The sequence below is a fragment of the Rhagoletis zephyria genome, unplaced genomic scaffold (genome assembly GCF_001687245.7).
Source record: "Rhagoletis zephyria isolate East Lansing unplaced genomic scaffold, Rhagoletis_zephyria_1.1 Rzeph_scaffold_01370, whole genome shotgun sequence".
Lineage (NCBI taxonomy): Eukaryota > Metazoa > Arthropoda > Insecta > Diptera > Tephritidae > Rhagoletis > Rhagoletis zephyria.
In genome coordinates, this window is record NW_016158454.1 from 2,419 (window position 1) to 20,291 (window position 17,873).

General features: G+C 34.2%; 1 protein-coding gene and 1 pseudogene across 1 annotated transcript in view; one reads left to right on the forward strand and one right to left on the reverse strand.

The window, feature by feature from the left end:
- Positions 1-9,372: 9,372 nt before the first annotated feature.
- The window catches only part of LOC108363771 (uncharacterized), a 10,223-nt gene continuing 1,722 nt past the window's right edge, over positions 9,373-17,873 (reverse strand). The window contains exon 2 of the mRNA XM_017617240.1: positions 9,373-11,314. Coding sequence (XP_017472729.1) covers positions 10,141-11,313 — 1,173 coding nt within the window. The 5' untranslated portion in view covers position 11,314 and the 3' untranslated portion in view covers positions 9,373-10,140. The remainder of the gene's footprint in view (positions 11,315-17,873) is intronic.
- Positions 12,405-14,343, forward strand: LOC108363772 (probable nucleoporin Nup54; annotated as a pseudogene).

The following is a 17,873-nucleotide window of genomic DNA, read 5'->3' on the forward strand; positions in this document are numbered from 1 at the left end:
CTGGTCCCAAATGGTTTGTAATTGATTTTAGTTTTAAAATTTTTGTTTGTAGTTGAAAAATAAGTGCGTAAATCGTTTTTTAAAAAACCCATATGAAGCTTTTTACAGCTACCGCCTAAATTTTAATGAATTCTGGTCCCAAATGGTTTGTAATTGATTTTAGTTTTAAAATTTTTGTTTGTAGTTGAAAAATAAGTGCGTAAATCGTTTTTTAAAAAACCCATATGAAGCTTTTTACAGCTACCGCCTAAATTTTAATGAATTCTGGTCCCAAATGGTTTGTAATTGATTTTAGTTTTAAAATTTTTGTTTGTAGTTGAAAAATAAGTGCGTAAATCGTTTTTTAAAAAACCCATATGAAGCTTTTTACAGCTACCGCCTAAATTTTAATGAATTCTGGTCCCAAATGGTTTGTAATTGATTTTAGTTTTAAAATTTTTGTTTGTAGTTGAAAAATAAGTGCGTAAATCGTTTTTTAAAAAACCCATATGAAGCTTTTTACAGCTACCGCCTAAATTTTAATGAATTCTGGTCCCAAATGGTTTGTAATTGATTTTAGTTTTAAAATTTTTGTTTGTAGTTGAAAAATAAGTGCGTAAATCGTTTTTTAAAAAACCCATATGAAGCTTTTTACAGCTACCGCCTAAATTTTAATGAATTCTGGTCCCAAATGGTTTGTAATTGATTTTAGTTTTAAAATTTTTGTTTGTAGTTGAAAAATAAGTGCGTAAATCGTTTTTTAAAAAACCCATATGAAGCTTTTTACAGCTACCGCCTAAATTTTAATGAATTCTGGTCCCAAATGGTTTGTAATTGATTTTAGTTTTAAAATTTTTGTTTGTAGTTGAAAAATAAGTGCGTAAATCGTTTTTTAAAAAACCCATATGAAGCTTTTTACAGCTACCGCCTAAATTTTAATGAATTCTGGTCCCAAATGGTTTGTAATTGATTTTAGTTTTAAAATTTTTGTTTGTAGTTGAAAAATAAGTGCGTAAATCGTTTTTTAAAAAACCCATATGAAGCTTTTTACAGCTACCGCCTAAATTTTAATGAATTCTGGTCCCAAATGGTTTGTAATTGATTTTAGTTTTAAAATTTTTGTTTGTAGTTGAAAAATAAGTGCGTAAATCGTTTTTTAAAAAACCCATATGAAGCTTTTTACAGCTACCGCCTAAATTTTAATGAATTCTGGTCCCAAATGGTTTGTAATTGATTTTAGTTTTAAAATTTTTGTTTGTAGTTGAAAAATAAGTGCGTAAATCGTTTTTTAAAAAACCCATATGAAGCTTTTTACAGCTACCGCCTAAATTTTAATGAATTCTGGTCCCAAATGGTTTGTAATTGATTTTAGTTTTAAAATTTTTGTTTGTAGTTGAAAAATAAGTGCGTAAATCGTTTTTTAAAAAACCCATATGAAGCTTTTTACAGCTACCGCCTAAATTTTAATGAATTCTGGTCCCAAATGGTTTGTAATTGATTTTAGTTTTAAAATTTTTGTTTGTAGTTGAAAAATAAGTGCGTAAATCGTTTTTTAAAAAACCCATATGAAGCTTTTTACAGCTACCGCCTAAATTTTAATGAATTCTGGTCCCAAATGGTTTGTAATTGATTTTAGTTTTAAAATTTTTGTTTGTAGTTGAAAAATAAGTGCGTAAATCGTTTTTTAAAAAACCCATATGAAGCTTTTTACAGCTACCGCCTAAATTTTAATGAATTCTGGTCCCAAATGGTTTGTAATTGATTTTAGTTTTAAAATTTTTGTTTGTAGTTGAAAAATAAGTGCGTAAATCGTTTTTTAAAAAACCCATATGAAGCTTTTTACAGCTACCGCCTAAATTTTAATGAATTCTGGTCCCAAATGGTTTGTAATTGATTTTAGTTTTAAAATTTTTGTTTGTAGTTGAAAAATAAGTGCGTAAATCGTTTTTTAAAAAACCCATATGAAGCTTTTTACAGCTACCGCCTAAATTTTAATGAATTCTGGTCCCAAATGGTTTGTAATTGATTTTAGTTTTAAAATTTTTGTTTGTAGTTGAAAAATAAGTGCGTAAATCGTTTTTTAAAAAACCCATATGAAGCTTTTTACAGCTACCGCCTAAATTTTAATGAATTCTGGTCCCAAATGGTTTGTAATTGATTTTAGTTTTAAATTTTTTTTTAGTTGAAAAATAAGGGCGTAATGCGTTTTTTTTAAATTCAGTTGATTGTAGTTTTAAAATTTTTTTTTAGTTGAAAAATAAGTGCGTAAATCGTTTTTTAAAAAACCCATATGAAGCTTTTTACAGCTACAGCTTCAATTTTAATGAATTCAGGTCCAGAATCGTTTGAAGTTGATTGTAGTTTTAAACTTTTTTTTAGTTGAAAAATAAGGGCGTAATGCGTTTTTTTAAAAATTCATATGCAGCTTTTTACAGCTACAGCTTCAATTTTAATAATTCAGGTCCAGAATCGTTTGAAGTTGATTGTAGTTTTAAACTTTTTTTTAGTTGAAAAATAAGTGCGTAATGCGTTTTTTTAAAAATTCATATGCAGCTTTTTACAGCTAAAGCTTCAATTTTAATAATTCAGGTCCAGAATCGTTTGTAGTTGATTGTAGTTTTAAACTTTTTTTTTAGTTGAAAAATAACTGCGTAGCGCGTTTTTTTAAATTTATATTTAATAATATAATATTTAATTAAATTAAAAAATTTTTTGTTTATTCATATGAAGCTTTTTACAGCTATAGCTTCAATTTTAATGAATTCAGGTCCAGAATCGTTTGTAGTTGATTGTAGTTTTAAAATTTTCTTTTTGCGTTTTTTTTTTAAATTCAGTTGATTGTAGTTTTAAAATTTATATTTTTAGTCGAAAAATAAGTGCGTAGCGCATTTTTTTTTTTAATTTATATGAAGCTTTTTACAGCTACCGCCTAAATTTTAATGAATTCTGGACCAACGTCGTTTGTAATTGATTGTAGTTTTAAAATTTGTGGTTGTAGTTCAAAAATAAGTGCGTAATGCGTTTTTTTTTTTATTTATTTTAAGCTTTTTCCAGCTACCGCTTAAATTTTACTGAATTCTGGTTCAGAATCGTTTGTAGTTGATTGTAGTCTTAAAATCTTTTTGTTTTTAGTTGAAAAATAAGTGCGTAGCGCGATTTTTGTTTTTAATTTAGATTTTAATGAATTCTGGTCCAGAATCGTTTGTAGTTGATTGTAGTTTTAAAATTTATTTTTATAGTCGAAAAATAAGTGCGTAATGCGTTTTTTTTTTAAATTCATATGAAGCTTTTTACAGCTACAGCTTCAATTTTAATGAATTCAGTTCCAGAATCGTTTGTAGTTGATTGTAGTTTTAAAATTTATTTTTATAGTCGAAAAATAAGTGCGTAATGCGTTTTTTTTTTAAATTCATATGAAGCTTTTTACAGCTACAGCTTCAATTTTAATGAATTCAGGTCCAGAATCGTTTGTAGTTGATTGTAGTTTTAAAATTTATTTTTATAGTCGAAAAATAAGTGCGTAATGCGTTTTTTTTTTAAATTCATATGAAGCTTTTTACAGCTACAGCTTCAATTTTAATGAATTCAGGTCCAGAATCGTTTGTAGTTGATTGCAGTTTTAAAATTTTATTTTAGTTGAAAAAATAAGTGCGTAGCGCGTTTTTTTAAATTTATATTTAATAATATAATATTTAATTAAATTAAAAAATTTTTTGTTTAGTTGAAAAATAAGTGCGTAATGCGTTTTTTTTAATTCATATTAAGCTTTTTACAGCTACCGCCTAAATTTTAATGAATTCTGGTCCAGAATCGTTTGTAGTTGATTATAGTCTTAAAATCTTTTTTTTTTTTTGTTGACAAATAAGTGCGTAATGCGGTTTTTTTTTAAATTTATTTTAAGCTTTTTAAAGCTACCGCTTAAATTTTAATGAATTCTGGTCCAGAATCGTTTGTAGTTGATTATAGTCTTAAAATCTTTTTTTTTTTTTGTTGACAAATAAGTGCGTAATGCGGTTTTTTTTTAAATTTATTTTAAGCTTTTTAAAGCTACCGCTTAAATTTTAATGAATTCTGGTCCAGAATCGTTTGTAGTTGATTATAGTCTTAAAATCTTTTTTTTTTTTTGTTGACAAATAAGTGCGTAATGCGGTTTTTTTTTAAATTTATTTTAAGCTTTTTAAAGCTACCGCTTAAATTTTAATGAATTCTGGTCCAGAATCGTTTGTAGTTGATTATAGTCTTAAAATCTTTTTTTTTTTTTGTTGACAAATAAGTGCGTAATGCGGTTTTTTTTTAAATTTATTTTAAGCTTTTTAAAGCTACCGCTTAAATTTTAATGAATTCTGGTCCAGAATCGTTTGTAGTTGATTATAGTCTTAAAATCTTTTTTTTTTTTTGTTGACAAATAAGTGCGTAATGCGGTTTTTTTTTAAATTTATTTTAAGCTTTTTAAAGCTACCGCTTAAATTTTAATGAATTCTGGTCCAGAATCGTTTGTAGTTGATTATAGTCTTAAAATCTTTTTTTTTTTTTGTTGACAAATAAGTGCGTAATGCGGTTTTTTTTTAAATTTATTTTAAGCTTTTTAAAGCTACCGCTTAAATTTTAATGAATTCTGGTCCAGAATCGTTTGTAGTTGATTATAGTCTTAAAATCTTTTTTTTTTTTTGTTGACAAATAAGTGCGTAATGCGGTTTTTTTTTAAATTTATTTTAAGCTTTTTAAAGCTACCGCTTAAATTTTAATGAATTCTGGTCCAGAATCGTTTGTAGTTGATTATAGTCTTAAAATCTTTTTTTTTTTTTGTTGACAAATAAGTGCGTAATGCGGTTTTTTTTTAAATTTATTTTAAGCTTTTTAAAGCTACCGCTTAAATTTTAATGAATTCTGGTCCAGAATCGTTTGTAGTTGATTATAGTCTTAAAATCTTTTTTTTTTTTTGTTGACAAATAAGTGCGTAATGCGGTTTTTTTTTAAATTTATTTTAAGCTTTTTAAAGCTACCGCTTAAATTTTAATGAATTCTGGTCCAGAATCGTTTGTAGTTGATTATAGTCTTAAAATCTTTTTTTTTTTTTGTTGACAAATAAGTGCGTAATGCGGTTTTTTTTTAAATTTATTTTAAGCTTTTTAAAGCTACCGCTTAAATTTTAATGAATTCTGGTCCAGAATCGTTTGTAGTTGATTATAGTCTTAAAATCTTTTTTTTTTTTTGTTGACAAATAAGTGCGTAATGCGGTTTTTTTTTAAATTTATTTTAAGCTTTTTAAAGCTACCGCTTAAATTTTAATGAATTCTGGTCCAGAATCGTTTGTAGTTGATTATAGTCTTAAAATCTTTTTTTTTTTTTGTTGACAAATAAGTGCGTAATGCGGTTTTTTTTTAAATTTATTTTAAGCTTTTTAAAGCTACCGCTTAAATTTTAATGAATTCTGGTCCAGAATCGTTTGTAGTTGATTATAGTCTTAAAATCTTTTTTTTTTTTTGTTGACAAATAAGTGCGTAATGCGGTTTTTTTTTAAATTTATTTTAAGCTTTTTAAAGCTACCGCTTAAATTTTAATGAATTCTGGTCCAGAATCGTTTGTAGTTGATTATAGTCTTAAAATCTTTTTTTTTTTTTGTTGACAAATAAGTGCGTAATGCGGTTTTTTTTTAAATTTATTTTAAGCTTTTTAAAGCTACCGCTTAAATTTTAATGAATTCTGGTCCAGAATCGTTTGTAGTTGATTATAGTCTTAAAATCTTTTTTTTTTTTTGTTGACAAATAAGTGCGTAATGCGGTTTTTTTTTAAATTTATTTTAAGCTTTTTAAAGCTACCGCTTAAATTTTAATGAATTCTGGTCCAGAATCGTTTGTAGTTGATTATAGTCTTAAAATCTTTTTTTTTTTTTGTTGACAAATAAGTGCGTAATGCGGTTTTTTTTTAAATTTATTTTAAGCTTTTTAAAGCTACCGCTTAAATTTTAATGAATTCTGGTCCAGAATCGTTTGTAGTTGATTATAGTCTTAAAATCTTTTTTTTTTTTTGTTGACAAATAAGTGCGTAATGCGGTTTTTTTTTAAATTTATTTTAAGCTTTTTAAAGCTACCGCTTAAATTTTAATGAATTCTGGTCCAGAATCGTTTGTAGTTGATTATAGTCTTAAAATCTTTTTTTTTTTTTGTTGACAAATAAGTGCGTAATGCGGTTTTTTTTTAAATTTATTTTAAGCTTTTTAAAGCTACCGCTTAAATTTTAATGAATTCTGGTCCAGAATCGTTTGTAGTTGATTATAGTCTTAAAATCTTTTTTTTTTTTTGTTGACAAATAAGTGCGTAATGCGGTTTTTTTTTAAATTTATTTTAAGCTTTTTAAAGCTACCGCTTAAATTTTAATGAATTCTGGTCCAGAATCGTTTGTAGTTGATTATAGTCTTAAAATCTTTTTTTTTTTTTGTTGACAAATAAGTGCGTAATGCGGTTTTTTTTTAAATTTATTTTAAGCTTTTTAAAGCTACCGCTTAAATTTTAATGAATTCTGGTCCAGAATCGTTTGTAGTTGATTATAGTCTTAAAATCTTTTTTTTTTTTTGTTGACAAATAAGTGCGTAATGCGGTTTTTTTTTAAATTTATTTTAAGCTTTTTAAAGCTACCGCTTAAATTTTAATGAATTCTGGTCCAGAATCGTTTGTAGTTGATTATAGTCTTAAAATCTTTTTTTTTTTTTGTTGACAAATAAGTGCGTAATGCGGTTTTTTTTTAAATTTATTTTAAGCTTTTTAAAGCTACCGCTTAAATTTTAATGAATTCTGGTCCAGAATCGTTTGTAGTTGATTATAGTCTTAAAATCTTTTTTTTTTTTTGTTGACAAATAAGTGCGTAATGCGGTTTTTTTTTAAATTTATTTTAAGCTTTTTAAAGCTACCGCTTAAATTTTAATGAATTCTGGTCCAGAATCGTTTGTAGTTGATTATAGTCTTAAAATCTTTTTTTTTTTTTGTTGACAAATAAGTGCGTAATGCGGTTTTTTTTTAAATTTATTTTAAGCTTTTTAAAGCTACCGCTTAAATTTTAATGAATTCTGGTCCAGAATCGTTTGTAGTTGATTATAGTCTTAAAATCTTTTTTTTTTTTTGTTGACAAATAAGTGCGTAATGCGGTTTTTTTTTAAATTTATTTTAAGCTTTTTAAAGCTACCGCTTAAATTTTAATGAATTCTGGTCCAGAATCGTTTGTAGTTGATTATAGTCTTAAAATCTTTTTTTTTTTTTGTTGACAAATAAGTGCGTAATGCGGTTTTTTTTTAAATTTATTTTAAGCTTTTTAAAGCTACCGCTTAAATTTTAATGAATTCTGGTCCAGAATCGTTTGTAGTTGATTATAGTCTTAAAATCTTTTTTTTTTTTTGTTGACAAATAAGTGCGTAATGCGGTTTTTTTTTAAATTTATTTTAAGCTTTTTAAAGCTACCGCTTAAATTTTAATGAATTCTGGTCCAGAATCGTTTGTAGTTGATTATAGTCTTAAAATCTTTTTTTTTTTTTGTTGACAAATAAGTGCGTAATGCGGTTTTTTTTTAAATTTATTTTAAGCTTTTTAAAGCTACCGCTTAAATTTTAATGAATTCTGGTCCAGAATCGTTTGTAGTTGATTATAGTCTTAAAATCTTTTTTTTTTTTTGTTGACAAATAAGTGCGTAATGCGTTTTTTTTATAAATTTATTTTAAGCTTTTTAAAGCTACCGCTTAAATTTTAATGAATTCTGGTTCAGAATCGTTTGTAGTTGATTATAGTCTTAAAATCTTTTTTTTTTTTTTTGTTGAAAAATAAGTGCGTAGCGCGTTTTTTTTTTAAATTATATGAAGCTTTTTACAGCTACTGCCTAAATTTTAATGAATTCTGGTCCAGAATCGTTTGTAGTTGATTGTAGTTTAAAAAAAAAATTTTTTAGTTGAAAAATAAGTGCGTAATGCGTTTTTTAAAAAATTCATATGAAGCTTTTTACAGCTACAGCTTCAATTTTAATGAATTCAGGTACAGAATCGTTTGTAGTTGATTTTAGTTTTAAAATTTATTTTTTTTAGTTGAAAAATAAGTGCGTAGCGCTTTTTTTTAATTTATATGAAGGGTTTTATAGCTATCGCCTAAATTTTAATGAATTCTGGTCCAAAATCGTTTGTAGTTGATTGTAGTTTTAAATTTTTTTTTTTGTTGAAAAGTAGGTGCGTTATGCATTTTTTTTAATTTATATGAAGCTTTTAACAGCTACAGCTTCAATTTTATTGAATTCTGGTACAGAATCGTTTGTAGTTGATTGTAGTTTTAAAATTTTATTTTAGTTGAAAAGTAAGTGCGTAGCGCGTTTTTTTTTATTTATATGAAGCTTTTTATAGCTACCGCCTAAATTTTAGTGACTTCTGGTCCAGAATCGTTTGTAGTTGATTGTAGTTTTAATTTTTTTTTTTGCTGAAAAATAACTGCGTAATGCGTTTTTTTATAAATTTATTTTAAGCTTTTTACAGCTACCGCTTAAATTTTAATGAATTCAGGCCCAGAATCGTTTGTAACTGATTGTAGTTTAAAGTTTTTTTTAGTTGAAAAATAAGTGCGTAATGCGTTTTTTTTTTAATTCATATGAAGCTTTTTACAGCTACAGCTTCAATTTTAATGAATTCAGGTCCAGAATCGTTTGTAGTTGGTTTTAGTTTTAAAATTTATTTTTTTTTAGTTGAAAAATAAGTGCGTAGCGTGATTTTTTTTTAAATTTATATGAAGCTTTTTACAGCTACCGCCTAAATTTTAATGAATTCTGGTCCAGAATCGTTTGTAGTTGATTGTAGTTTTAAAACTTTTTTTTAGTTGGAAAATAGGTGCGTAATGCGTGTTTTTTTAATTTATATGAAGCTTTTAACAGCTACAGCTTCAATTTTAATGAATTCTGGTCCAGAATCGTTTGTAGTTGATTGTAGTTTTAAAACTTTTTTTTAGTTGGAAAATAGGTGCGTAATGCGTGTTTTTTTAATTTATATGAAGCTTTTAACAGCTACAGCTTCAATTTTAATGAATTCTGGTCCAGAATCGTTTGTAGTTGATTGTAGTTTTAAAACTTTTTTTTAGTTGGAAAATAGGTGCGTAATGCGTGTTTTTTTAATTTATATGAAGCTTTTAACAGCTACAGCTTCAATTTTAATGAAATCTGGTCCAGAATCGTTTGTAGTTGATTGTAGTTTTAAAACTTTTTTTTAGTTGGAAAATAGGTGCGTAATGCGTGTTTTTTTAATTTATATGAAGCTTTTAACAGCTACAGCTTCAATTTTAATGAATTCTGGTCCAGAATCGTTTGTAGTTGATTGTCGTTTTAAAATTTATTTTTTTAGTTGAAAAATAAGTGCGTAGCGCGTTTTTTTTTTTAAATTTATATAAAGCTTTTTACAGCTACCGCCTAAATTTTATTGAATTCAGGTTATTTACGCAGGTGGCGTCGCACGAAGATGGAGCGCACCAGTGTAAAGTTAATGTAACGAAAATAAGAGTAAATTAAAGACACAGTGGTTTTAGTGCAATGAAATTAAAAGTCGTTTTATTTGTAAATATCTATGAGTTTGAATAGTGTGGCACACAAGAGTTGGCTTACCGAACGTGGTGTGATGGCTGACGTGATCTCCTTGCTGTCTTCTAAGAGGTGACAAATTGCTAGCAAAACGAAAAGGGATGTAGCCCACCGCACTGTAACTTTCGTTAAGTTTCCCTTCAACTAAGTTACCGTACAGTGGGGCTCATTGTTAGCGGCTGGAAAGTTAGCCGAAACTTATACATGTGTTTGTGTGCTCTTACATGAAGTGACAAAACGCGTATTAGGGTGGCGCAATATATTTAAGTCGAGGACCTAAACATACCGGCACCCTTGCGGTAAGCAAGCTGTGAAAAAAAGGAGTCGCGTCTCAACCGTCACACGCACGTGGGGAAAGTCTTATGTTATTCAACTATGTAGCGCGGATTTTGTACTGCGCGGATCTGCTTATTCGCCCACGCTTTCGTCGCGACCGGCTCAGCTGGGGCTGTGGAGAAAAGGACATCGTTAATTGAAACAGACGTGGTTTGGAATTTCAATGCACTTTTTTATTTAGATTTTAAGGTGTGTGTGTGTGATGAGGGTGTGTATATGTGTGGTTTTGTTTTCTTAATATCTACGTTTATGGTTGGCGGTTATGGTCGCCTGGACCAGCAGGCCACCCACGGTAGACGGGGGGGTCCCGCTCACCATCATCTCCGCATACAAATCGAGGCCTAGTGTGAGGCGTATTGGTGACGCGCGAAAGAATTGCGGATCCGCCAATCGCATGTACTGGAAGGGGGCCGCAACCTTAGGGTCCAGGTTCGACGGTGGACTCAGGCGTATATGGTGGTCCAGCACGACTGCTTGTGTCGTAATGCGGTCGGAGCTGCCGTATTTTCNCGTATCTTCCCCGCTATGCACTAGGCGGCCCGTTCGGAAGCCGATCGGTGGAGCGCGTTGTAAGGCATGACAATTAATGTTGCTGTCGTTTGTGCGAGTTTTGTGGTATGGTGCTGCTTTGCGTAGCCTAGACGATCGCTTAGACGAGCGGAAAGTACGAGTTTCCGCGCCGTCGCGTCGTTTTGGCTTGCGTTGCGATCGTGATGCCGGGCGGAAAGGACTGGTTTCCGCGCCGCCGTGTTGCCGCCAGTTGTGTTGTTGACGCGTTTGCGAGTGGAAAGGACGAGTTTCCGCGTCGCGTCGGTTGTATTGCTGACGCGTTTGCGAGCGGAAAGGACGAGTTTCCGCGTCGCGCCAGTTGTGTTGTGTACGCGTTGGCGAGCGGAAAGAACGAGATTCCGCGTCGCCCGCGCGTAGTGGTAACTGGTCTAACGGTCTCGGTGTGCCAGTTCCAGAGTTGCGCTTTTGTCGCTCATGTGTGGAAGAGTCTGTCCTCTCTAACCCCTCCAACTCCTCCTCTTCGACCTGCTGCGCCCACGACTTCGTCTGCTCCGTAACGTCGATAGAGAGTGCCCCGTCCGAGCTCTCGCCGTCGTTGATCGCGTTCGCTGGGTGCCTTTGGTCTTCGCAGTCATCGAGATGGAGCGAGGTGTGATGCTTTTCGCGACATCGGTGGCATCGATCCGTGCTGCTGCACATGTCGAGGCGGTGGAACGGCGAGAGGCAGTTTGGGCAATATTTATGCAGCAGGACTGCACGCAGCCTTGCTTCGACCGCTTTGCCACGGTAAAGGGGGCATAGTCGAATGCTATGCGCTCCGCCGCATAACCGGCATAGAACCGTAAATTTATCAGCGCGTTCTTCCGCATGTGCGCGATTGGCCGAGAAACGAGTCATTCTGTAAATGAGTCTCGTAGTTATGTCCGTAGGTGTAAAAAGTTACGTACTATTAGTTTTGGGTTGGGTGGCAAGTGGCGAATATATGTATGCCTGTATGTCTCGTGAAAGCACATTTTATATATACGTGTGATATACTTATGTACATATATATATATATATATATANGCCAATTCAGACTTTCAGTCTCCGCGTACTTGTGCGGTGTTAAGTATAGACCAATGGTCTTACTCCTAAAAAGTAATCAGACTTACAGAGCTCTACAAAGTGGCATTTTTATAAAAAAGTTTCAATTTCAAAAGCGGTTAAAGCCTTCTTTATTTTCTATGACTTTGAGCGTAAGGTTTCGTGTTTGGGTATAAAGGAGATCTGTGGAAGGTGACCATCGTTATAAGATTTTATCCCATTACGTTTGTTGCCATTTGCTTTTGCATCGAACAGACCTTTATGTAGTACAAATTTTTCGATCACTATTTCCCCGAACACACCGTGAAATTTGTAATCTCGTAAAAGGTGTCATTTGTGGTTTTGTGGTGAGTTTCACCACTTGGCCTGGCACGGCGAAACAAAATTTCCTCACTATGGGTTCGAGACCGGGCTAAGCCAGTAAATACTACATCAATGTTGCCAGGTGGACACTAAGTAAGTATGAACAGTTTTTAATGCACATAGTGAAGTTGCAGTTTGAGAAGAAGGAAATGAAGATTAAACTGTGATTTTGTTAAATGAAATGCGAATTTTTAAAATTTCGAACAACAAAGTAAAACTTTTTATTCTTATATACAGCAATCAGAAGCTAGCATAAATTAAAAAGAAACAAAAAGCTTCCTGGTTGTTTGTTAAAATTTTTTACATGTTGACGATATTTACATGCAAAGGGCGCTTTTTAATAACCACACTAACGCTTTCTCACTATAATCACCTGGCAACACTGTACAGCATGCACCACAAAATACATTTTTTTTGACAACCTGACAACCAGATGGTGCTGCTTGCCATACATTTATGAAGGCTCGCATTTCGCCCAATCACGTATGTCAAACTTTGAGCTAATCGTATGTCAAAGTTTTGACACAGCAATAACTTCCTGAATGACTGAAAATTTCATTCTGGATTTGGCACGTGGTAAGTTTGGTAGTAATTAGTAAATTATTAGTGTTATTCAATTCATTCATTTCATTTTCAGATTCGCATTGTAAAAAAGGGCGAAAGGACTTGGCTGAATTAAGGCAAAGACACAGTAAATTGTGACATTTTGTATCCGCCAGCGAAAGCGCCGATATAGAATTTATGAGGAAATAAATGGTGAAAAATGTTCTTTTTGGCCTAACAACAAAATTTTCGTGGTCCCAGTACAAAATTGCAATTTAATAAAATCATCCGCCAACGAAAGCGCCAATATAGAATTTATAAGATTTTTATGATTTTATTAAATAGTGTGTAAAGATGTCGTTCTTCGGCGGAAGCACTTCACTGGGTGCAACAAGCACGCCCGCAAAGCCTGGTGGCATATTTTCGTCGTTCGGCACTGGCAGTGCGGCTGCTGCTCCAGCTTTTGGCACAGCAACATCAACCGCTGCACCGGCGTTTGGTACATCCGTTTTTGGCACTACAGGTTTTGGCAGCGCTCCACCTTCATCTGCACCCTCTCTCTTCGGTTTTCAATGTTTCGATTTATGGTGATGAACGTGACACCATTATTGCCAAATGGAATTACCTGCAAGCTCTGTGGAGTACCGGAAAATCATTTTACTCACAAAATGCAGTTCCGGTCGAAATAACGCCCCAAAATTATTTATGCCGTTTCAAGGCAATGGGCTATAGCCGCTTACCGGATAATCAAATGGGATTGGTCGCGCTGAATTTCAATAAACCGGTGGATGTAAAAGCTCAACAACATCAAATTATGACCTCACTTAACAGCGTCTTTGGCAATAAACCGAACTTGGCTATAAATATTGAGTCCAGCAAATAGCATGAACAGAATAAGTGTCAGTTAGTCATATACGTAGAGGAGCGCTCCCAAATGTCCCCTAACGAAACGAAACGTATACTCGCCACCGAAGTTTCCGGCTATCTCAATCAGGGGAACATGAAAGCACAATTAGCCACTCTTGGTATCGCTGAAGTGCTGGCATTGGTTTTGCCCGACTTAACTTAAAGAATATTTAGAGAATCCACCAAAGGGCATTGATCCGCCCATGTGGCGTCAAGCGAAATTGGATAATCCAGACAAAGCTAAGTTCATACCAGTACCAATGATCGGGTTCAATGACCTCAAATGGCGCACAAAGTGTCAAGAGCATGAAACAGAAACACCTGCGCTCTACCTAAAGAAAGTAGAAAAGGACTTGGATTGCTTCTCGGAAATATTTCTCGAGACCATACTTGGATTGACATTGCCGCATTGTAAACCTCTTCAACTGCACAGGTATTTGCGCAAAAGATTTGACTCTATATTTCATATTTTACTTATACTAGGTTCACATATAAGTAGATTATCCTCATTTTCGAGCTTAACACCCTAATCTGTAATTATAACAAGATATTAGCCATATAAAATTCGTCCCTTGTTAATCTGTAATTATAAAATAATCTCAGATTAAACCGATAACTTTTCGGTGTCCCTCCTAGTTTTATCGATTGTTTTTGCAAAAAAAAAGGATAAATGCCAAATGTTAAAGTAAACAATAAATGTACGCTAGCAAGGAAAAGAGGTTTCTGAAGGTATTTTTAATAAAATGTTAAGTTAAAATATATTTATATTGCTTATTATAGCATAAAAACGTGATCACGGTGGCACAGAGAAGAAACATAACTTTTCCTTGAGATGTGAGAGTAACAAGCACAACAAATTTGACGGCTAATAATCTGAGATTTGCCTGTGTAAACGGGGTAATTATAAAAACGAGCTTTGATTGAGATAATATTGATATGTGAACATAGTTTTACTGAACCCTTGGCGGTATTTATTTTTTAAACATTTTTTGGACATCCTCGTATAGCAACAAATCTTGCGAAAGCGGCTAGAAAGGACGCGGTGCTAAGGTCGCTGGTAGCTTCAAGGTGAATGGCTTTCGTCGAGAAGCAGACGAAAAGACACACGTAGCCTTTTGACATGCGACATCCTCTGCCCCGGTAGGACTTGATGTCGAACGGGCCGGCGAAATCCACCCCCGTGTTTGTGAATGCACGGGAAAAGGTTGTGCGTTCTTTGGGAAGGATTCCCATAAGTTGAGTTTGCGACCGTTTCTTGTAGATCGTGCAGACCTTGCAGTTATGTATGCCGGACCGTATCAAGTTTTTCACCCTGGGAATCCAATACTGCGATCGGATGAGTCGCAGCATCAGCTGGTTTTCTCCGTGCACGGAAATTTTATGGATAAACTGGACAAAGAGACGGGACAACCTGCAACCATAAGGAAGAATGATAGGATGTCGTTCATTGTAGGACAGATCGCAAGATGCGCTCAGACGACCACCAGCCCTCAGAATCACATCTTTGTCGATGAACGGGTTAAGAGGCAGGATTTCACTTTTTCCGTCGATGGATTTTCCAGATTTTAACCTTATATATTCTTCGCTGTAATATTGTTTTTGACAAATTGTTATTAAGCGTTGGGTCGTTGTTTTAATTTCGTTGGCCGAAATTGAACGAGACTCCGCTTTAAAGGAAGATTTCGTTTCGGGATTGATTCTTTGATAGAATCTCATAATATAAGATATAACTCTCAAAGCCCGTGACAAATCAGAAAATCGATCGAGAATGTCGTGAAAGTCTTTTACTTTTGTTGTTGCATGAACATGCACCCTTTATTCAATGGTTGTGTCAAAGTCCGATTCTTGTGCTGGCCATCTCGAATAGTCTTCTTGTAACCAAGAAGGACCCTGCCACCACAAGCAGTTGTTGACTAGATCACTCGCCGAGAGTCCTCTGCTGGCTAGATCCGCTGGGTTTGAGGCCGAATCCACGTGGCGCCAATTTTTGTTTCCTACCTTGTCTACTAGCTTTGTTATCCTGAGGGCAACAAATGTTGACCACGAACACGGGGGTTTTCGAATCCAAGCTAAAACTATCGTTGAATCCGTCCACAAATTCACCTTCAAATGAGCAAGGCTAAGGTTTTCAACGACAGTTTCAATTGTTTCGGCCAGTAACACTGCACCACACAACTCCAATCGGGGCAAAGATATTGTTTTGACTGGCGCTACCCTTGTTTTTGCCATAAGTAGGTTGAACCCTTAGAAAAACTGGCGCCGCGTATACCTTTTCCGAAGCATCGCTAAAACCATGCATTTCCACATTATCGGTTTGCGTGAAATATACCCATCTTGGTATGCGGATGTTGTTTAATTCCGCGTAATCCTGCGTAAATGCTTGCCAACGATCCCAGGTATTTGGAGATACGGTTTCGTCCCAACCTGTTCCTTCTAACCAAATATTCTGCATAATGATCTTGGCGACGATTATAACCGGTGCAAGCCAACCCAGTGGATCGAACAGTTTGGCGATGGCTGAAAGTATTGCCCTCTTTGTAATAATGCTACTATTTTCAATTGGTTTCGCTATAAAGTAGAAGTAATCGGAATGGGCGTTCCATCTGATGCCCAAAGCCTTTACTGCACTGGTATCTTCAAACTCTAAGAAATCTTCACTAAGTAAATGACCTTTTGGTATTCCTTGAAGTATTTTGCTAGAGTTTGAAGTCCATTTTCGTAATGGAAACCCGGCTGAATTTAGCACCTGTGATATCTCTTCTCGAGCTCTTATCGCAGCTTCGACGCTATGTCCCCCGGCGAGTACGTCGTCAACATACATACATTTTCGCAAAATGTCAGATGCGATTGGATGATAGCTCTCCACATCATCAGCAAGCTGGTGTAATGTCCTTATCGCAAGGTAAGGAGCACAGTTTATGCCAAAAGTCATGGTTTTTAATTCGTACAAACTGATCAGATCTTTTGAGCAACTACGAAAAACTATTCGCTGATATTTTGTTTGATTTTGATTTACCCAAATTTGTCGATACGTCTTTTCTATATCGCTGTTGAATACGTATTTGTACAGTCTCCAACGTAGTATAAGAATGGGTAAATCGGCCTGAAGTACTGGGCCTGGAAGAAGGACATCATTCAAACTCATGCCATTAGCGGTTGGGCATGATGCGTTGAATACAACTCTGACCTTTGTAGTGGTGCTTTCTTCCTTTAAAACGGCGTGGTGAGGTAGAAAATAGCAGTCCGTTGAATCTGGTGAAATCTTTTTATTAATTTTTGAAATATGTGCTAGTGTCTCGTATTCAGATACAACCCGGTTGTACTGTTTGAAGGACAGGCTTTTTCGCGCCTCGTTCCGGTAGAACTGAGAGCATACACTTTTCAGCGAAGGTCCTAAGCACACATTTTTCGAAAATCCCGTTTAAAAGGTAGAGACACAATGTATTTTCCATCTGTATTTCGTGTCGTAGTTGCTTTGAAGAGCTCTTCGCAGTATTTATCATCTTCGTTGATGCCTTTTTTCTTTGGGACATCCTCCAGCTCCCAAAATGCAGCTAGCTGCTTGTCCAACGTGCCTTCGTTAAAATACGATACGATATTGTTCCTTGGACTGACTGAATCCGCGCGACCAGTCAGTATCCAACCGAACACGGTCTCTTGCGCGAGAAGCGTATTTAATACGTTCTTCCTCATTCCGCTTAAAATTATTTGGGGGTAAATATCTCCTCCTAAGACCAGGTCAACTGGCTCATTGACGAAGAATCTTTTGTCCGCCAAGACCAAGTCTGGGAACGATTGCCGCGTCATTGCGCTTATCTGATAAGTCGGAAGATCCCCGGTTAATTGTGGTAAAACCAGCACGATTGCTTCTATATTAATTAACGGGTCTGTGGGTGACCGAATAGCACACGCTTCTTTTACCTGCGCAGATACAGAGTTATTGATGCTCGAAACTTGGGCATGCAAGCGTTTTGATGGCAGGTTGATTCTCCGTTTGAGTCTCTCAGTAATGAACGAGCACTCAGAACCAGAATCTATAAGCGCTCTAGCCGAAAAATGTATACCATTATAGTGTATGTTTACGCGTGCTGTTCCTAACAAAACTCCTTTACTTGTATTTGCGTAACAAGAATTTNCACCATTATAGTGTATGTTAACCCGTGCTGTTCCCAATAAAACTCCTTTACTTGTATTTGCGTAACAAGAATTTACATTTGTAACCGATTTGATGTTTCCTTTTTCAGATTCGCGTCTTGATTGAGCCTGGTTTGAAGTAGATTCCACGTTACCCGATGGATCAGTTGTTGCTTTTGGCTGAATCGGCATATGGAGCAACTTGTGATGTCTTGAATGACAAGTGCTGCAGTTAAATGAGCTGGTACATCTTGAGACTGTGTGCCCAGCAGATAGACAATTCAAGCAACTGCGAATGCTATTCACGCAATCTACTCGCTCCGTCGGCTTAAGACGCAAAAATCTGTCGCACTTTGATAGCTTGTGTGCATTGCTGTTGCACATTTTACATGTTGCCTTTGCTACACTGCCTTGAAAGGCGCCAAGCT